We start from the raw sequence: 22,856 nt of genomic DNA on the forward strand, positions 1-22,856 counted from the left end.
AATTTTATGAGGAAAATATTTATGAAAAATGACAGGAGCACATAGAAGAAAATATATTTTAAAAATCTAAACAATTATCATGTTTTTGGATTTAAATTCTTATTTCCCAACTTTAAAATCTATTTAACAGAATAAATTGGGGTAATTGGAAAATTTACTATAGATCTATTTTTCAAATGAAATGATTTATGTATGGTATTTCAGTGGAACAGATAAGTAACCAGATATTAAGATCTAAAGTTCTTTTCTATTAACTCTGGTTAATAGGTAGAACTGACCGATCAGTTCCTTCAAGGGAACTTTAAAACAAAGTCAGACTTTTCTCATTGTGAGTATTGTTTTATTTTACTTCTTGGTGAACTGTAATAACAATGTGGGAGCTCCAGGGGACAGTGTATCTGTCTTCTTTATTGTTTTTGTCCCCAAGGAGAAGCACAATGCTTAGCAAATACTTGCTGAATAAATAGTCTCATCTAAAATAATCCAAGTGGAACTTCAATAAACACAATCATGAAATGATAGGAAGTTGAAGGTAGCGGGAAACTTAAAGAAAAATCAAATGCACAAAAGTCAAGTTCACAACTTTTTGCCTCATCTGTCTCACCTAAAGAAAAATTAAACCTCATTTGCCTGGAAAACACATTTGTATACTTTGAAAATATAAACAGCCCTTTAAATGGCAACTTTGATGTTATAAGATTTGACAAATTCACACATTTTTAATGCAAATCTTTTTGGAATATTTTCGTTGAGTCATTCACAGTGTTTTCAATGCAGAAAATAATGTTGATAAAAAATATTGCCCTTTTTAACAGTTATTGGTCCATAGTTATCAGGTGTTAAAGCAGACTGGAAGTCGTAAGCTCTTACTAAGTAGAGAACCCACGTTCTCATTTTATACATCAGAACGTGGATAACGAGAGACGGGAAGAGACTTGCTTAAAACCTTGGTTTCTTGGTAACGGAACCAGGAACCAACGAAATGAGGTAGAAAGAGTGTAGTTCTAGCTTTTAATTTACTAGCTTTGTGAATTTGGGTCAATTCCTCAACCCCTCTGTGTAACCCAGCCATGAATTGAAACCAAATTTTCTTTCGTCTTCCATCAGCATAGTGTTGTGAGCACTATTTTTTAAAAAATTGTCACTAGTCACTGTACGTTAATTATGCTGGAATTTTTTAAAAGAAAAACAAATTTAATAGTCATTAGTTTCAGCCAAAAGTTGCATAAATGCCATTTATTAACCACGCCTACCTTCTTGGATTTATTAGAAAGGTTCCTTGATTTCCCATACCCGCCCTCTTTTCTTAAGCAAGTGAGGGTGAGTTACCAAATAAGAGGAAGGGGAAAAGAACAAGCGTCATAAACAATTCACAAACCATGTTCTCGACCCCTGGCTATAATATCATCAATTGTGCAATAAAAAGTCATTTCTATAGTTTCTGATGGGTGTATCTCAGACATCTTATTTTGTTTCTCTTTTTCATTTTTAAAATACTGAAAAAAATGGGAGTTACTTCCAGGACTATAACCTGGCTCACGTAATATCATATCGGTCATCAGTACTTATCACAGTATCAATGTCTTGCTCCCTCAAACCAAGTTGTTGTGGAAATTACTTAAATCTTTGTAAAGGACAGTAGCGAACATTGCTGGAGGCCCTAAATAAAGGATAAAACACTGATATTACTCAGTTATAACACTGTATGTAACGTCATTATAAATGCATCTGTAACACATTTATAGTTCATCTTCTACAGCACATACTCCTTAGCTTTTATTTTTCTGCCTTGCTAATGCTGTAGTGTTCCCCTTCTCAGGATCATAAGTATTTTTAAATTTCAGTTTCTGCATTGGTTTGACAAGAGACAGTATGGATCCAAAACTCCAAAATAAATAGATCAAGCTTCTCAAATTTAAAAGATACCTCATGACGGATATTCGTTTTCAATGTAGTACCTTAAACACGGAACAGGTATGCTATCTACCTTCCAAATTGTTTCTAAAACTTTTCCTTTCATTTCAACACACACACATTAAGCACATGTCATAAAACGCCAGTCAAATATTATAGTTCTATTTTTGCCCTGGTTTGATGGATAAGCATTACTCTAAATTGTCAAATGAATAGCATCCCCTCTTGGATTTGGCGGTAGAAATTCTTCCGCTGGGCTTTTTCCTAATCTTGTGATTAAATGTGGATTAAAGCACACACCCCTCTAGGGCAGAAAATAGCTCACTGTTTACCATTCCTAAGGTCACGGTTAATTACAGCTCAATTTGCCAGCTTTTCCTTGACCTCCCTCGGAAACCCAGTGATGCTCCCGATACAAGTAACTTTATGAGAACAGCCTCTTGAGGAACCCAGCCAGGCTTATTGTTGTAAACCGCTTTTCTGAGTACATTTATGACCAGAGCAGCAGCAACTCGCCTTTTAACCAAGTCACTGTGTACTAGTGAACTGGCCTGTTTTCACACTCACTGCAAATTACCTTCTTCAGGGCGATGTGCCTATCTCATAGCAAATTATTACTCTACTTTAGTAGAAAACAACAGCTTGTAGCAAAAAAAAAGAAAAAAAAAAAAGATACTGCCAAATGCAGTATCAACACGGTATCATAAATTAAGACTAATGCAAAAGAAGACTGGAATCTTCTCTGCTTGTGTCATGGAAAATCGATCAAAACTAGAGACCCTGTTTGCACAGTGCAATCTGGTAGATGGTATTAATATCGCAGAGGGGTTATAACTGGGGTAAACATCCGTCCCAGTCTGCGTGGGACTGCCCCAGTTTATGTTTGTTGTGTGATACAACTGTTAACGGAACTCCCATTCACTCTCAAAAGTGTCCTAATTTGAACAATAAGGCCATCATATGGTTGCCCTATGTATACTCATATTCCCTGCTTGTTATATATGGAAAGATACAGAACATAAAAACTTTAAAGGCCGAATAGCCACATGTGAATTTAATAATAATAAAAGGAACATCAAAGGTATGTTCCATGCTAAATAAAGAACGGAACCAATTACTATAAAATTCGTAGGAAAGAGAGGGAGATTAATCAGGGGCAATTTTATCAAAGAGGTAGAATTTAAGGGGTGTGCTGAAAAAAAAATGTTACGCCGGGCCTAAGCAAAGAGGAAGGGAAGATGGCATTCCACATAGAAGAGATGTAGATGTGGTATGATTTTTTAAAAGCATTAAATCAAGGAAAGGCAAGAAGAAGCAAATTACTCAACTGTACCTTGATATCTATGGATTGGTATGGGGGTGACTTTAATGTAGATGCAGGTTAGATGTGACAAGCTTTAAAGAACTATGTAATCTGGGGCGCCTGGGTGGCTCAGTTGGTTGAATGTCTGACTCTTGATTTTTGGCTGAGGTCATGATCCCAGGGTTGTGGGATAGAGCCCCCCGTGTCGGGCTCTTGCTGAACGTGGAATCTGCTTAAAATTCATATTCTCTCAATCTCTCTCTTTCTCCCCCTCCCCACCCCACTCTCCCCTCCCCTTCCATGTGCTCACTCTAAATAAATAAATAAATAAATAAATAAATAAATAAATAACAAAGAACTATGTAATCCGTACTTGATTCTGCAAACAATGCGAATCAATTTTGTAATAAAGAAGTAGTTGAAAATGGTGGTACGGAGGGGACTGGAGAAGAAGCTAGGAGAGTAAAAAAGCCCTTATAGGAGAGTTCAAGGCTGTGTCAGCAGTCCATGTGCAGGTGACAGCTGCAAGTGGAATTAGGGTACTGGTGCAGGAACAGAATGGGGCCAACTCAAGAGCCACATGGAGGAAGAAGATAGGGTTTGGCAATTTTCACCTGCTTTGTGTCAGAAAGTGCTTTCAATCAATGATCTTTGATTCTCCCTACTTCCCGATGAGGTCTGCAAATGTAGGCATTCTTATATACCTATTTTATAGATAAGGTAACGGAGATTCTAAGAAACGAAGCAATTGCCAAAACCCCTATAGCTGAGTAGTGGGAAAGGTGGGGAGGGTATCCTGATTCTTCGCACTGAATATATGGGATGAAGAAGAAAGGATTACAGATAACTCCAAAGCACAAAATCTGAGCAACTGAGAAATTACATTTTTTAGCAACAGATTTAGAAATATCAGAAGATGAAATTAGTTTAGGAAGGAAAATGAAGGGATGAACTTTAGGCATGTTTGTCTTGCGTTGATGGTCCAATCACAGTTGACCCTCTCAGAGAAATCAACTGAAGAGAAAGAATGGATTGACATAAAGCAGTCAGGTGAAAAAGAAAAAATGGAAGTCACAGTAGTAGAAATTGAAACCCAAGAGAATAAAGAAGAATGCTATGGGGAGTAGACAGATTAGAGCGTTTGTGGATAAATGTGTGGATAACACGTGGATAGGGTGCGTTAACAGCTAGTGTTTATAAAGCAGGAAAGGAGGGGCACCTGAGTAGCTCAGTCAGTTAAGTGTCTGACTTTGGGTCAGGTCATGATCTCTCGGCTCCTGAGTTTGAGCCCTGTGTTGGGCTCTGTGCTGACAGCTCTGAGCCTGGAGCCCGTTTGGGACTCTGTGTCTCCCTCTCTCTGCCCCTCCCCTGCTCATGCTCTATCTTTCTCTCTCTCAAAAATAAATAAACATTAAAAAATATTTTGGGGGGACACCTGGGTGGCTCAGTAGGTTAAGCGTCTGACTTCGGCTCTTGAACGACTTCGGTTCGTGAGTTCAAGCCCCACATCGGGCTCTGGGCTGATAGCTCGGAGCCTGGAGCCTGCTGCGGATTGTGTCTCCCTCCCTCTGCTCCTCCCCTACCCCACCCCCCCAGGCTCTGTCTCTCCCTCCTTCAAAAGTAAATAAACATTAAAAAGATAAATAAAGCAGAAAGTTTAAGAAGGGAAGTAAAATAAACAAGACACAAAAGAATTGTTTAAAGTGCTCTAGAGAAGTCACAGAATGGGGGGGAAAAAAAGGTACTAAATTGGCAATGAGATCATTTGTAACAGGAGAGAATGCAGATCCAGGGAAGGGCGCAGGTGCCAGACTGAATGAAGCCTGTAAAAAATGGTTTTGAAACGTGAAGGCAGTGGATTCAGTCAGACACTCAAGAGGTATAGTACTGCAGATACAAAGAAACATCAAATACAGGGCTTTTTGATGTGAAGTGTAGGCATGAGGTAAAGAAACAATGAAAGGAGTGTTTCAAGGCGCCAACGGAGGAGGGATAAGTAACTTCATAGCACAGACAGCATGGAGTAGGAGAGGCAATTAACTGCAGCAGAGGAAGAACGTCTTTTCATTTCAGATGACGAAGGATGAGTAGATGTAAAGGCATTAATGAAGAGAAAGGGAAAAGGATTAGCGTCTTCCTAAAGGCTTAGTCTTCCCAGGGAAGAAATGGGTGATGATCTACCAGATTCAGGGAGGGCAGCATGGGGTTGGATGGAGTTTGGATGTATCACAAGGATTTAACAAGAGAAAAGTAATCACTGACTTCCCAGTTAACAGCGTGTGATTCTTTGTGGCTGGGTTAATCTGAACATGTGACCTTTTTCTGTAGTAGTTGGGACTGCTTAGGGTCTGGAATGGGAAAACATAGAGGATGAGGATTTATGATTGGGTTTGATTGTCATACCAATGAGGATTGATCGTCAGAGGAGGGAACAGGCAGTAAGGTGACTGGCAGGCCACCATGGAATTAAGGCCGGCAGAAATTGGGTAGAGCCTGGATGAGACCAATGGAAGGCAGTGACCCACAATCTGAAGGATTTAGAGACCAGGCTGTGGAGGGAACTGTTTAGAGATGAGATAGAGAATGAGCAGTATAGAAGACATAGAAGTGGATATTTTCAAAAGATGGGGACTTTTATTCTGCTCTCTGTCTTTATAGTCAGTCTGCCCACAAGCGTCTACAATGACCCAGATTCAGTTGAAGACCGCTTTCCTCAAAATGCATGGAATTCATTGTCAGATACTTTCAGCAAGCAGATACTTGATTTCAAACCTCTTCTCCATGCATTTATAGCTTGTACTGTTGGTTAGCTCCTATTCAAGCTTTTGTAGGCAAATATCTTATTTTCCTTGAATATGCTATAAATGCCTTGAGTTCAGGGCTGTGTCTTACATATCGGTGCTTGTATAGTAATTTTATTGGCTGACTGAATGCATTTACAGCCACATGCATTAAGTACTAGTCACTCTCTCCTGTCATCCTCACTTGGGGCAACAAGATGGCCAATAATGAGTTGAAGTCAAGAGGAGGAAAGGAAGTCAAGCAGAAAGCTTGTCACTCAAGAATCTGGAAGCTTGTGTCCCTCGTGGGGCATAAACTATAGAGCAAGATCTATGCAAGTCAGCACAAACACTTATTTTCAGTCTCCTTGTGCACCGCAAGGTGAACCAAGGGAAGGGCATTGAGACCAGTCTATCCCCGCTGCAGGTAATAAGGGGGTGCATTGTCTATAGAGAATGGAATAATTATAATAAACCTGGCTAAAACCAGGTTAGTGTTTCATCATCACCGTGTGCCTGAAATTCTAAATTGTGTCAAAATCTTTTGCTCATCTCATCGCTAGCAAGTTGATTCAGTTACTGTCGAGTTTTACCAACATAGTTTATATGTAAACTTCCAGCTAGTACAGTTTTATGACATATCCTTTAGTAAATATTGTCTTCTATATGGAAGTTAATTCAACAAACTCCGGGTTACACACACCTAACCCCTGATCGCAGACTCAGCCACATGCATTCATTTAGGGAATAAACTCACGAGAATCTGGAGTCTTTTGCACGTGTTCAGGCTTAGCGGATCTCCAACCCATATAGGGCCACATATGTCGGTGTTAAAACGGTAGATTCTCATTCAAATAAGAACTTGAGAAAAAGAAAAGTAAATAAAAATAAATAAATAAATAAATAAATAAATAAATAATACACAAAAAATAAATAAAACAGCAGATTCTAAGTGAAGCATGATGACACTGTGGTTGAGAAGGTGAAGTAAGGGAACTTTAGTTGCTTCCTTTCTGTTACCACAAAGCACAGATCATTCTCTTGAACATTGCAGAGTTGACTCATTTGGCAGTATTCCTTCATGTGTCTTTTTTTCAAAAATACATTAAGTCATTTGTGTTTTCTCTTTTTTTTATGGTAACATTTATTTCATTTTTCATCTGTAATGTTTGTCACTGGCATGAGTATATCTAAGAAGTTTAAAACAGGAAGATTTTCAACTGTCTGCATTTCCCTTTTGGCCATTATTATTATTCATTTCATTTTATGGTTATTACCAAAAATAATGTTGTCTTCAAGAGGAGGGACATGTCGCGTAACATTTATTCTAAGAATACTTTAGCTTTAGGGGCGCCTGGGTGGCTCAGTCGGTTAAGCATCCTACTCTTGATCTCAGCTCTGGTCTTGATCTCATACTCACGAGTTCAAGCCCCATGTTGGGCTCCATGCTGGGCATGACGCCTACTTAAAAAATAAATACTTTAGCTTTGGGAAAATGACATAAGTAATATGATGATTTTGTTAATCCCAGTGGACAGCTGTTCTCTACCTGCATTGAGATAATTTTCATCTGGGACATGTACTATGAGGATACTAACCAATTTTTCAGGATCATCCATAGGACAGTTCTAGAATGAAGACAACATACCCATGGAAAGTGGTGATTATAGGTTGGAGAAGAGGCAGCTATAGGACAGTAAGACAACTTCCATGTGAAGAAAAGCAATGAAAATGAGCTGAAAATATGTTAAAGAACACCCAGGCTCTGCTTCACACAAGAGTTATTGCTTGTAATTCTTGGCCACAGCAGAAGACAGACAAATCAATTTGAGTTACTCTTTTTAAGGAAAAAGTGACTTACAATTCATGGAACAAGGAGGCACAGCCCCAAATAGGAATAGTTTATTTTAATTAGATTACAAGTTTGACTGGCCGGGGCCCGAAGCCATTGTGTTTCCCTATAGATAGGGTTGCCAAATAAAATATAGGACACAGATAAATTTTAATTTCAAATAATAAACGAGTAATTTTTTAGTAGAAGTATGCCTGATGCAGTATAGTTTTGGGAAATTATTCACCGTTTATCTGAAATTCAAATTTAACTGGTGTTTTGTAATATTCATTTGCCCAATCTGGCAACCCAGATTTATAACTTAATAGAACTTGTGTTGAAATAACGTTCAACACAAATTAAAGGGCATAGAGAATAATTTGCATTTAGAAGTAATGAAAAAGAAAAAAAAATTCCCTCCCCTTGGACAGTTCGGTGTTATCACAGCTAAATACGTATGGAGAGGTTGACCCAGATGTGTGCACGCATGTTCAGTTCCCACAGAGGTCCATTGGAGACACACAGGAGATCAAACATCAGTATTTCTTCAACCACCCACTTTTAAAGATTGCTCCTGTTTGAAGAGCCTGTAGACCGTCATCCCAGCTTGCTATTCACTGTGTGTGGTGTGGACCTGACAAGCAGTGTCAGCATCGCCTAGGACATTATTGGAAATGCAGGGTCCCAGGGCTCCCCCCAAACCTGAATCCGAATCTGCGCTTTAATGAGATCCCTTGTGATTTGTATGCAGAGCTAAGTTCGAGAAACGTGCATTTAGTTCGATAGTTGCCAGAACATGCCCTGAGATAGTATGGGATGCAGAGGTTCCCTCGGGACTCAGGGAGGGTTGTGCAAGCAGGGCTCTGTCGTCACAAGGAAGAGAAACCTATTCTCCAGGCTGCTGGTGGGGCTTCCAGGTAACATTTCATGGGAACAAAGGCTCAGTGGCTTAAGGGTTTTTTTCTTTTTAATTAAAAAAGAAAAAAAAAAGTTTGAGAAACAGCAATCTAGTTCATTTTACCTCCCAAGCGGGGAAACCGAGAAGCAGCGAAAACATACGGCTTTGCCTCAGTGCGGTGCTGGGACGTGCCAGGTCTGTGATGTTGTGCCAGTCTAACCATCCCAGCCTCTGTCCCCTTCCCTGCAGTTCACCGAAGGAAACGGCCCGAAACACTAACAGTTTCGGAACGACTGCTTGTCAAGCGCCATCACACATCACTGGTGTTTTCTATCTGGGCCTCGAATGGCCACGTCTGCCCCTTTCCTTTAACGCTCCCACCTAGTAACCTCCTTGCCAGAGCTCATCTAACCCACAAACCATCTCTCTGCTTTTCATGCAGTTCTGTACACGCTGCTGACTGAGGGCGCCCTGCAGGTTTGTTTGTGGATATTTCAGCTAATTATCTTGCCACAGACCATTGAGACCGATCTGGATGACGGTTCAATTAATAGTTCTGAGGGAGTAATTAGGGAAAATACCTGTTCTCACAGCCCACGCCAGTGCCGACGTATCTACATGAACATGTACTCCTGAATGTGATTAATCACATAAATAATTCTCAGAAATGGAAGTAGAGATCACCCACGCATTACACCCAGCAATGTTTTAAGGCACGACATCCTGAATCTCTGTAATGAATTAACATTACGGTCTGGTTTGAATTTTTCAATTTTCAGCGTACATCCAGCTCTGTTAGCAAGTGACCCCGTGGCCCCTATCAGTTTCTATAACAATGTGAATTAGCCGTTCTAAAAAGAACACAGATTTGGACGTATCTAAAGCCTCGAGTAAGAAGTATAAACGCCAGGTTGTGACCCATCATGCTTCATGGCAAAGCCAGACATCATACCCAGGTTTCTAGACTTCTTGTCTTCTGGATAGGTGCCTCATACTATACCAGCAACATTCAAGATTTTTCTATGAGAACTAAGTCATCAGTCATTCCATTACGGTCCTAGAACTACCCTGTTTTTCTCACTCATAAGGAAATCTCTGAACTGCAGATTGACCTAGAAAAGCAGTTTCAGCTAGGACTAATTTATATAGATTTCCATTAAATCTAGGAATCCTGGAAAGTTAGCGGAGGGAGGCACGAGGGAAAACGGTAGAAGAGCCATGACACGGAGAAGTTTTTCAAGTCCTTTTTGTCTCTCCAGTTGTTAAAGTGAGTTATCTCAGGCAAGCGGGTATGAGGGTCCTGTGATTTTAAAGATTTTTTTTTAATTTTTTTAATGTTTATTTATTTTTAGAGAGAGAGAAAGCAAGAGAGACAGAGCGTGAGCAGGGAAGGGGCAGAGAGAGAGGGAGGCACAGAATCCGAAGCAGGCTCCAGGCTCCTAGCTGTCAGCACAGAGCCCAACTTGGGGCTTGAACTCACGAACCGTGAGATCATGACCTGAGCCGAAGTTGGACGCTCAACTGAGGCCACCCAGTCTCCCCCCAAGGGTCCTGTGATTTTAGAGGAGAAAACTTCAGGTATTAATTTACAGACGAGGAAACAAAGTGATTTATTTAAGACCATTAATTGGGGGCACCTGGGTTGGCTCAGTCTCTCTCTCTCTCTCTGCGCCTCCCCTGCTCACACTCTGTCTCTCTCTCTTAAAAATAAATAAGGATTAAAAAAAAATTTTTTTAAAGACCATTACTTGATTTGTGATACGTGAAAGCATTTTAGAAAGGAAGCAGAATTTTGGTGACGTTACTGCTCTTTGTTCAACGTTTTTAAGGCTAAGATTGAGATATCAAGGAACTGTGAAGGAATGTAAAATCAGATCAAATTTTCAAGACCCTGGTGCGTGACATTCGTTGGATTTTGTTATAAATTTTAAGGTATTATTATGGGGGAGAAATGCCCTTTCTTTTAATCTAATCGAAGTCTGTAGAAGCAATCATAAATTTTTCACTTTTGCACAAATAAAATACTAGTGTTGAATAATTTTGCGGCTAGATTATACCTATTCTATTTTGTTCATCTTTGGATGTTTATTTGACACCTGTGTTCAATCTTACCTTTTCAACCTCCATTGAAAGTCCCTTTCTTCTGAAGTGCTTGTGTCTTCCATATGGAAAGCGTGTTCTATACTTTCTTTGGTCACATGTCCTTCAACACAGCAACTGGCACCATACTAGACATTTCAAGTGTTTAGTAAATAATTTGTGTGTTCTCTTTTGGCCCAATAATTCCACTTTTGAGCATTTATAAAAGGAACTGACCAGAGATATTCGCATCAGGTTATCAGCAAAAATACTCATTATAAGATTATTTCTATTGTCAAAAATTGGGGGGGGGAAGCCTCAGAATCAAATTGACTATATAAATGATTCAGTTAGAGGTAATATGCTCTACAGATATTTAACATAATACTGTACAGGGATAGTTTGTAAATAACTTTTCAGTGTGTGCTTAAGTGCAAAAAAAAGATTTTATAAATCTTTGTGATTTATGTGCAGTGATTTCATGTTCCTAGAAATGGATATAAGTGACATTCACCGATAGTTGAACCAATGTACTTGTAAATGGTGAGCTCTCTATTCATTTTAAATCTTGTTGGGGTATTTCTTTTTTTTTTCCTACAATGAGTAGTAACAAGTTAAGAGAATTTTTTCTTAATGATATGCATTTAATTCAGAAAATAAGTTTGTACTGCGTTACGAGTGGAAACTTCACTGTCCGACATTTTTGTACTTTCTATTTTGAGTACCTCTGTGATGAGCTCACAAAGCACATGACAGACTTGACCAGTAATCCTCCAGTCTTTCAGCTAAGACAGAAAATTATTAACTTAATGATTCTGACTTACTAACAGGATACTGAAGTTGCTGGTAATGTTGTATGTTTAAGACTGAAACAAACATAGAACCATGGTCACAGGTTTCACCTGAGTTGTACTCAGAAACCATTGGATTTGAAGACCCAAATGTTATAGTAAGAAGAGTTAACATTGGAAGTGGGTAGAATCTCATTTTAAATCTTGGCCCTGCCATTTGCTATCTTTACAGTAATGTTTGTGCAAAATGTAAATGATTCCATTGCATTTTAATGCGATTATGTATGTGAAGCACCTAGGGTAAAGTATGAAGTACAGCCAAGAGCTTAATAAAATCTAACGTCCACAAGCACCATCATTATCATTTCAACAACTGTGCTCCTTTTATTTAAAAAAAAAAGTTTTAGTTAGACAAATTTGACATGTCACACTGTATAAATTTAAGTTGTATACCACGTTGCTATGATCCATTAATAAAAGGTTGTAACAATATTAGCACATTTTATACTTACAGTAAGTATTATCTATATTCAATATACTATACATTAGATCTCTGTAGCTTAACAGTTGTTACAAGCTTAACACTGTCAGTCTTATCCCTCCAGCCCCATCTCCTATTAACCACTGTTTCATTTTTTAACAGGTTTGACCGTTTTAGATTCCACATAGAAGGGATACCATACAGTACTTGTCTTTCTCTGATGCATCTCACTTAGCATAACGTGCTTAAGATCCATCCATGTTGTTGCACATGGCAAGATATCCTCCTTTTTCGAGGCCGAGTAACATTCCATTGTGTATATGTACATCTTTTTTACTCACTGATCCATTGATGGCCATTTCAGTCATTTCCGCATCTCAGCTATTGTGAATAATGCTGCAATAAACATGGGAGTGCAGATACCTCATCAAACTCCTGTTTTCATTTCCTTTGGGTATCTGCCTAGAATTGGAATGGCTGGATCATATGGTAGATCTATTTCTAACTTTTTGAAGAACCTCCATATGTTTTCCAAGGTGGTTGGACAAAACTACAATCCCACCGTCATTGTATAAGGCACTGTTTCCGCGCGTCTTCATTAGCACCTGTTGTCTCTTATTTTTTTGACGATCATCTGTGCACCTTTGTTTTTTAAGTTTATTTATTTTGAGAGAGAGAGAGAGAGAGAGAGAGAGAGAGAAAGTGTGAGTGGGGGAGGGGCAGGGAGAGAGGGAGACACAGAATCTGAAGCAAGCTCCCGGCTCCAAGGTGTCAGCACAGAGCCCGATGCGGGGCTCGAACCCGTGAACCACCAGATCATGACCTGAGCCGAAGTCAGAGGCTTAACCAACTGAGCCACCCAGGTGCCCCTGCGCACCTCTTTAAGTCACCTACAGCACAATGTCTTTATGTGTGCTGGGTTGTACATTAGGCCTCGTTCACAGGGCTGTACTTGCCAGCTGGACAGGTAAAGATTAAGGGCAAAGGCATAGTGGTGCTATTGACTAAAAGAAGGACGAGGCCGGCTGTACTCCAGAAGCCCAATTATGAAGTAACTGAAACCAAAGTGGGGGTTCTAACCACTGAGCACAGCAGCAGATTGACATTTTTCCACATGCCGGAGTGATCAGGAGTTATAGTGTGCATCTCCCTAAAAATGTTCAGTGTTTTTCCATCGATGATGAGTTTCAGCTCCAACAAAGACACCCTCTCTTTGTCTTCACTTCTTTTTCTGGAGAATAAGGATCATTCCGTTTCACTTACACTGTTGGACTTAATCAGCTAACAAATATAAAACATTCTGACCACATAATGTTACATAGGCAGTAAATAATATTAGTAATAGGCGGAATGTAATTGCCTTGATTGGTATTTTTCCAGAAAGTAGAGCTAATACTCATTCCTACCTGATGTGAAAATTCTTCTACACCCATTAATCATTGCCCGTGGAATGGAGCTGGCAAATCTAGAAAGCTGCCAAGTGCCAATATATCTACACTGATATTTAACATTTTTCACATTAAAATTCTTTAGGTAGAAATAAATTGTAGACAGAAATAAGCCTCCTTCAGTACTCATTGTCTCATATACTCCAACATGGCAGGCACTCTGATAAATGGAATAATCGTTTCTAGTGTCACTGGGGCCGTGACATGCGTTTTAGTGTCTTTTGCTGCTATAACTTAATAATTCATTTCAGCACTTCTATTTGTAAATCAGAGAAGGTTTGTTTGATGGACAGAGCGCTGGGGAGAAGTGCACTTCCTTTGTCAGAATAAATAAACCGTATTTTAGGATTACTGTCTACCTGTGCAATTATTCAGTTCATAGGCTTGAGATCGTCTACGCCCTCTGATGTTGGATTCTGTTTTCAGGGCACGACATCTGTTCATTTTCAAGCACAAAAAGTCACGTATGGGAAGTCAGCTTTATAAATAATTTCGTAAGGTATCATGTGATTTTCCTTTTAGTTTGTTTACCAGAAAGTCTAGCACCTAAGTTGAAGCCCACTTCTAAGAACAGGGCAGAGCTGTATGGCCTTTTGTTTTCGAGCAAATTAATAAATAAAATGAAGTGATTTTTTTTCTGGAGAAGAGGACATGTCAGTGGCTATATATTTCAGATGTTTTTTAATGCAGTTCAGTGTTTTCTCGTTGTACTTAGACACTTATAGAATCTTTTAGACATAAATATGCATGAGGCATAAACTGTGACTTTGAGAAACTGTCATTCCTATGGGGGAGGTGCCAACAGTATCATAATCAAGATGCAAGCATGTGTACTTCCAGCTTTGGTACTAATATGACATAATTCGGTGCAATGCAAAATTTAATTCAGAGGTTCATCTAAAATATTTGGCAACTATTTTTCTTATGCCCATCACCCTGGTATTCATCATTTTTGCATTTTCTGTTTCAGAGACGCCCAAGCAGATGGCCTGCGATGAAGTTTCGAAGAGGTTCTGGTCATCCTGCCTATGCTGAAGTTGAACCAGTTGGAGAGAAAGAAGGTTTCATTGTATCAGAGCAGTGCTAAAATTTCTAGGACAGAACAGCACCAGTGCTGGCTTACAGGTGTTAAGACTAAAAATTTGCCTATACCTTTAAGACACATACAACACACACACACACACACACACACACACACACACACAGGAGCCCTAAGCTGCTGTAGCCTGAAGGAGAGGAGATTTCTGGACAAGCCCAGCCCAGCCCAGCCCAGGAAGGGGAAAAAAAAAAAAAAAAAAAAAACCTAAAATTTATGCAAGGTACCACTGACCGCTGAACATAGAATTCCCTAATGGGATGAATCTATAGTTCACTCAGAACATCTCCTGTGGATTTATCAGAAGTATGACAAGATTACAGTGCTATTGGCTTAGGTGCAGGGTTGCAAAGGGATCGAGAAAAACAATAATAATAAAGCTTTAGTTCATGAGGGATCTACACCTTTGCTTCAAATATTCTTCTCTAATGTCTCAAAGATAACGGTGTTCCAAAGCCTGAACCCTTTCTCTCAAAAGAGCAATGATGAATGTTTCAAGATTGCTAAGAAAAATAACTGACTCCTGCAGGAGCAAAAACAAACAACAAACAAACAAACATAAAACGAGAGATTTTCTATCTTTCCACCAGACGTGTGGCAAAAGGATTTTGTTTTTCTGGTCTAGATCCAATGGTCCCAACAAGTTCATTACTTTACAGAATGAATCTTTTATCCGTGCAGGACGTTCACACTATGCCTCCCTCTTCCTCGTTAATGAATGTCCTTTCTATGGGCTGTGACAGAATTGCCAAACTCAGCTAAGGATTAGGAGAGAGGGAGTGGCACGTGAGGTTTTCAGCTCTCCTGCCTCGGGATAAAACACTTCATTATTTTTAAAGAAACGTTGCCTCCATTTTCCCAACTATGAAATCCTATGAAGCCACAGTTGCTCTTGGCTGAAGGAAACAAGAGGAAACAATACAAAGACCTCCTTAATTGTTTTTCAAGCAAAAATGTTAAGGAATTCTAAACATATGGGGGATTTTTGGCTTTTTTTTTTCCTTTTTACTCTGTGCCGGTTCAGTACTGAAGGCCCATTTCATTGTCGATTCCTGCCTGAGAAAGCCATTCAAGTCAGCATATCCCTGGCGATAAAAAGAATGAAAGAACCCTGCTGAATCATACAGTAATTTTCTTTAAAGCACATAGTAGTTACATAAATATATATATAAATATATTTTTGTTTATAACTAACACAAGGCAGGCTCTTGTGACTCAAAGAGTGCATTTTGTCATCAAGACAAACCACATGCAAGGTGCGTTACTGCATACTTCCATAGAGTTGTAAAATAATCCTTAATATTAGAATATTTTTATGTCACTCAGCAAAAGTGGTTGGTTCAATTAGTCGCAGTGCCGATCATTTTCCTGCCTATTTGAGCCACCCTTTCCTTCATATCAACCCCTTCCCTCCCTGGCTGAATAAGGCAGAATGCTCCTTAGATGGATCTGTCATCTGCCCCGTCATCACAATCCAGATTTTGAAACTTCTCCATGAATGAGAAACAGTAAGGCATCGCTTGAGGAGGAAAGTGGTTAATATGTATACTGAGCTCCCAAAGTTGAAATTCAGGTACTGTGTGTACAATTCCATCCACATCTCGACCCATGAAGCTGACGTCCTGTGCCAAGAAGTTGCAGGCGCTTATAGGGTCCAGTGTCCCACATTTGCAGATTCAGGTATCTGGAAGCAGAGATGTATTGTAAGTAGCACTTTACTAACGCTTAGCATCTGTACCCAGTGTCTACCTTGAACGACATCAGTCTACTAACAGAGTATCGTAGTTTATCTTCACAGCTGTCTGATGTAAACTCGTGCCATCTTCCATCACATATATTTTGCTTTACGTTTTTAAATACTTGATGAGGATGATACTTTTTTCCTAACCTGCTTAGTTAATCATTGAAAAAAAAAAAAAACCTAGCAAGCAAGATGATTGAAAGATGTGATGACAATCTCTGCTGTAGCTGCATTCAGTCTCTATGAAATATCCCAACTTATTTCTGTGGAGTAGGTTTGGTCGGCTAGCAATAACCAAATGACATGCCAACGTGACTGGTGCAACTGGTATTCTACAAAGACATAAGGAACAGGTAGACGATTCCTTTTAGGAGAAGATGACGCTTCTTCCACTAACTTCTGTGATAGGTGTGGCTTCCAACAGCAGTTGATTGACAGTTCTATAAATCTTGTGTACATATCCAACTCCTTGCACAGTTCTTTGAAGTAGCAGTGTTCTCTTTATTCCCTTCAGAGCTTATCTTCCATTCTCTATTAAAAGAATTGACAATTCTGTAAAAAAAAAAAAAAAACAACAAACAAACAAACCAAAACCAAAACGAAACAAAAACATAAAACGCTGTATTGTTCAGTGAACTAAAGCACCAAATAACAGGGGAAACTTTGGAAGTGTTGAGAAAACTTCCCACCAATACTAGAAGTTGAAGGTGGTAAGAAGTTTCTGCTGTATATGAATCTCTTAGTGGTAAAGGGAAAAGGCTTGCTAATCCCTTTTTTTTTTCCTGAAGTTTTTATTCTGTTTTGTATTTCTGGTTTGATCCTGGTGCCCATTTACTGCAAAGGAAGAGCAAATGTACATGATGTTTCTGGAAATTCAGAATGGACATTGATGCTTTGGACTTTACATACATTATGTATTAGAAAGGATGCATCTGTAAATTGCTTAAATACTATGAACATAGCAGCGAGAGAATAACAATTTTAAAAGGTAAGAATAGCAAAAGATACATACAAACTTCTGAAGAAATCAGGTAGATGGTGCTACAGAGGAATTAATATTTGGTGATTAGTTAAAGGTATGAAAAGTCAAGGAAAAATATCTTAAGGCAACCAGATGGCACTGACCACAATGTTGGTTTGTTTGTGAAGCATTTGGACTTTTAAGATATACTAACAAACAGAAAACTAAAGTTCAATAATAAAGTACAATTTACCCCCAATTATTATTTTAGTTTGAGATACCTAGGGCATTTGCTTCTCTCTCACAGGTAGCTTCTAGACTTGTGCTGTCCAGTATCATCTCCACAAGCGAAATGTGGATACTTAAATTTAATTAACATTAAACTTCAAAATAGTTCAGTTCTCCAGTCACTAGTCACATTTCAAATGCTCGATAACCATATGTGGCTTCTTGGCTTCTATATTGGACAACACATAGCCTTCCCATCGTTACAAAAAAACTCTACCACTCAGTGCTGTAGAGGTCTTTCCTTTTAATTCCCTCTCCTTGAACAAAAAGGAGAAGGAAGAAAAAGGGAAGATTTGGAAGTTCTTGGGGATATCTAAGTGTTTTTGATCTCAGAAAGGCAGCATGGTATGAAGAAAAGAATGCCAGCTGACACAGCTTTGAGTCTCCACTGTGTTATCTTGGGAAAAATCACTTTAACTTCCATGAGGTCTCAATTTACAATTTTGGAAAATAAAAATATTTTTGTTCTGTCTCCCTTGCAAGGTTATTATTATGCAGATTGGCTAAAGGTACAGATGTACAGACTTTTAAGACCTTATGTCAATGTTAACCCACATAAAGCACATCCTTGGTCCAGCATCAGCACAAATTTGCATTCAGAGGAAAACAAGCCCATCAATCCTAAAAGCATTCAAAGACAATCAAATCAATACATGTCTGGAGAAAATGCCAAAGGAGAAATTGCTCAAGTTTTTTTCCCATCTTAATACTTTCTCTTCATATTTCCTCTACGTCACGTCTGTCCCAACTTTTACTTCTCTGCCATGACAAAGTCCCTGTGGGTATCCTTCGGCTAGCTCGATTCTTCATTACATAGTCACTTAGTGTCTCTAGTTTCTTGGGATGCCCCAGTTTACTCTTCACAGCAGAGGGAGGCCCAGGAGCCAACCAGTAGGCTTCTCTTTAGAAGGAAATACCTCAAACACGAATATTTATTTTACCCCTGTAACACAAATCTAAAGGGCTGCCACATTAAAATCTAAAAACACATGGGACTTCATCTGAAACGTAAAAATTTGCAAAAGCAAAAAAAAAAAAAAAAAGGATTACCATTATTTTAAATTCTACTAATCTGCAGATAATATATATTCTGATTAGTATAATGTTTTAGCTTCTGGGGCAAAAAATTCTTGTCATTACCTTTCCTTGACAGAGTGTAAGTTGGGCTATGTCTCCTAGTCTAGTGCCCATTTGAGAAAAAGTTTTGCTAGCATCCATGCCTTGATTCAAGACACTGTCATTCCATGACAAGAAATTCATATTAATAAGACTCACTGAGAAACAGATCCTATGGGTTAGGGTTTCTTCCTCCTCGAAATGTTATTTTTCTCTATATTTCCTCAGACGTTTTTCAGATATTCTATTACAATGAGCTTTACTAATTCCCAAAGATTGCTCTTGCTTGTACTTTCCCATCCCGTCCCCTCTTTTGGCATCGGCATCCATATGCCAGAATGATGGCAGCTCAGCTCACGCAAGCTCTTCATGGTACAGATCAGAAAACTGGTGCCCAGAAAGATAAGGTAATTTTCCCAGTGTCAGAACTGGGTGTTGAACTTAAAACTCCTGACCGGGAATTTGTGTTAACAATTTTTCTTGCCTACATCTGTACCCCTTTATCAGCAATGAAGGCCGACCAAGCAAGTTAGGAGGACAGTCTGTTTGAAGGCTAACTTTATCTGTGATATTGGAAATCTGCTGTCTTATAACATGGAACATTGGACTGACCTTCCTCTATCATGTTCTTAAGAATAATGCCATCGTTGGGGCTCCTGGGTGGCTCAGTCAGTTAAACATCCGGCTTCAGCCCAGGTCATGATCTCGCCATTCTGAGTTCGAGCCCCACATCAGGCTCTGTGCTGACAGCTCAGAGCCTGGAGCTGGCTTCGGATTCTGTGTCTCCCTCGCTCTCTGCACCTCCCCCACTTGCACTCTGTCTCTCTCGCTCTCTCCCTCTCAAAAAAAAAAAAAAAAACTTGAAAAAAACTTTTTTTAATAAAAAAAAAGAATAATGCCATCATTACAACAACAAGTGATTTCAAGTTCTCACTACTGCAGTGTCTTTATGTAGTTTTGCGTGGCCCTCGCAACCCTACCTGTGGCCATCTGTCAGCAATACTACTTATTTTTTTGTCATTTAAAATTGTTCTACCTTTGTTTCATTTCTTCCTAAATATACCGAAAAACAAAGAATCTTCATAGCGTATTTTCTTACAACATATATTATCACAATCTTTATTTGCTTTTTGAAACTATTTGAACATTTTTGCCCTAGGAAGGTTTCTTGAACACATATTGTGAGGTCTGTGGCGTTACCTATGACCTACTCATATTACCTTGTGTTTGCAAAGCACTTTACATTTTGTGGAGCACTTTGATGCATCCCTTTATTTGTCCATCCATTCAACCACTCAGTTCACTTAAATATTTATTGAGCACCTACTAGATCCAAGTTCCTATGCTGGATCTTATTATATATAGTGATAAATACAAATAGTGAGAGATTGGGCATGTCAACCGATAACTGCAATACGCTGGAATTCTCAAACACAACCTTGCAAGTAGACCAGATCAATATTACTCTGTCCAATTTCCAGTTCCAATTCTCTCGTATACTTAGATAGGGAACTATCAAGTATTTGCCTGAAGAATGTTTCGGAAATACGATGCATCATTTGCACATCTGTGCTGTTTGCTCTGTGTCAAATGGTGTGTCAGTTTCATTCACGAGATGAAAAGTTACTCATCCACAGTTGTCCCACACACGCCCAGGAGGACTTGCCAGGTCCCTGCAACTTTTTCCGACTAGATGTAGTGGTTCACTTTCTTGTACCAATATTCCTGGTGTGGCTTTCTGAATTAACGGCATTTATAGTTGTAAGGTATTCCTGAAGCACCAGTGTATTAAAGAAGCATTTGCACTTTCGTTAGATGTGTGTGGTGTTTAGGTCATTTATTAGACTGTCTCAGGTCTTCTCAACCTCAGCACTGTTGGCATTTGGGTCCCATAACTCTTTGTGGGAGGGTGGGGTAGAAATAGTCCCATGCGTTGCAGGGCACATCTGACAGCATGCTGGAAGCTTCGGATCGGATGACTTTATGCCAGTAGATCACACACACACACACACACACACACACACACACACAGACTGTGACAACTAAAGATGTCTCCAAACATTGCCAGATGTTCCTAGATTGGGGTCGAGAAAACTACCGGATTACCTAGTGAGCAAAATTCATCAGGAGCAAAAAAGAAATGCTTCTCTTTCTCTTGTCACTTAAACTTTATTATAGATAAGGTTTTTTTTTCTTCCTCTTCTCACAATAAGACTTGGAATCATAAACTCTTAGAATTGGAAGGGACTGTAAAAGTCACCAGTTCTGTTACAACCCAACATCACCTGTACCTATATCCCCATCTCTCAGTTTTACCAGTTTATTGAAAGAAGATCGGAAGATCGGTTATCTCCGGAAACTTGGAAATTGGCATAATTGGTAATTATGCTTCACTGCTCTAATAGCTGCCCGCTGCTGAGACTTAAGCTTCGACTTCAGTATCACACTCTACTTTGGTCATTTCACACATCTACAGATCTTGTTCCTTCACTTCGCCTTTAAACTATGCACAGAAATTGAAGTTTGGCCCATCTAATTTTAAGTATATCTCGATGAGCTTTCTATTTCTGGTGTTCTGATATTTCTATTTCTATATCTGATTTTTTATTGTGCTTCTGAGAAAAAAATTGACTGCCTCAACTCATTGAAAATTGGAAATTTCAGAGTCGGAATGTTTAAATCTGTCAAGCCAAAGTTCCTACTGATGTGATGTGCCTTATGTCAGTTTTCCTGTAGGGGCAGTGAGTGATTTCCCGTGGGTAACTGCTGATCAAGTCAGTCACACAGGTCTTTTGTGCACCAGTTGGAAAACTTGGTGAAGTTGTGCAAAGACAGCCCCTTTAAAGTATTCCTAGAAATCACAACAAGCCCCCAACCGGAATATCAGGCCTCCCTTCATTCCCTTTCTAACAGACCAACCCAGACTTTGCAAGCATTCATAATTTATTTAATACAAGTTGTTACTATGGCAACCCAATTGAAAGCCTTGATTACAAAGTCTAAGGCTATAGAATATTGACAAGCACACAGAGAGCAAGCTCTCTTAAGACAATCCTGAAAACCAGAAAGCCTCAACCTAGGAGACCCTCAAGTGCGTCTGTAATTTTCTTCTCTACCATAGCCCTCTCAGGCAGTTTGATGTTACTTAACGTTTTGATTAAGCCGATCTTCTAATTTCAGCTGAAATCAGAGTGCATCTGCCTGATTATTACCTGACATAACTTTTAAGCCATCCACTGACCACCTCTCTCACAGTGATTATTGCAAAGAAGACGGTAATTATTCCAGTAAAATGGGATAATTTCTTGAATCAGTTCTCTAAAACACGTTTATGAAGTACATCATCATTGACTTCTCAGTAACACACTTAATACGACTGACCAAATTATGTCTAGAGAAATAAATGCTCAAAACTTGTTATTATAAGTGAATTTCCAGATCACTGTGGACACTGAAAGATTCGGTTGCTGTAAATCCAGAATAAAAAGGTTGGGGGTGGGCTGGGGGAAGTAATGTAAGTCATATGCTGGTCCTCATCTTTTTCTAATTTCTAAAATTTACTAACATGTGAGAATTACTTAAAAAAAAAAAATCTCCTAATGGAATAAAGCAAAAAAAATTTCAGTTGGCAGAGAGTGATATATTTATTCGGACTCCAGTTGAAAATCTCAGTGGTTTCTCTCATTCCCACTGGAGTGTTGATTTTTTAAAAGAGTTTCTGTTTTCGCTAGCATTACAAAAACTGTGTATTCATGACCCAGATATCACGTGCTGATCATGCAGCTATAAACCTTTGTGCCTATTGAATAGATATATAGCATGAAACTAATTTAGAAGTTTGCTATGTGGGGAAGGGTATAAATATATGAGTGGGTAGATGGATAGGATTCATGGAAAAACTAAACATGATATCAAAACATATCAAAACATGCTATCAAGCAAAATGCTCACCTTCTTCACAGCAATGTACAAATAAATATTCGATGAAGATCAGCTCGCAATTAGGTCGTTCAGACATTCAGACGCTGGGGCATAGATCCTGCAAGTTACCCTAGGAAACATGTGACACAGAAAGCAGAGGATGTCCCCAGTTAATGTAAAACTCAACCATCATCCACCTGTGCTTCTG

General features: G+C 39.1%; 1 protein-coding gene across 1 annotated transcript in view; it reads left to right on the plus strand.

Moving 5' to 3' along the window:
* Positions 1-18,083, plus strand: part of PLXDC2 (plexin domain containing 2) — a 455,666-nt gene extending 437,583 nt beyond the window's left edge. Inside the window, exon 15 of the mRNA XM_047067160.1 lies at positions 14,496-18,083. Within this exon, the coding sequence (XP_046923116.1) occupies positions 14,496-14,612 (117 nt within the window). The 3' untranslated portion in view covers positions 14,613-18,083. The remainder of the gene's footprint in view (positions 1-14,495) is intronic.
* The last annotated feature ends 4,773 nt before the right edge of the window (positions 18,084-22,856 follow it).

This window comes from Lynx rufus, unplaced genomic scaffold, assembly GCF_022079265.1.
Source record: "Lynx rufus isolate CCGP_SWC_20201006 ecotype Redwood Valley unplaced genomic scaffold, mLynRuf1.p SCAF_7, whole genome shotgun sequence".
Taxonomy (NCBI): domain Eukaryota; kingdom Metazoa; phylum Chordata; class Mammalia; order Carnivora; family Felidae; genus Lynx; species Lynx rufus.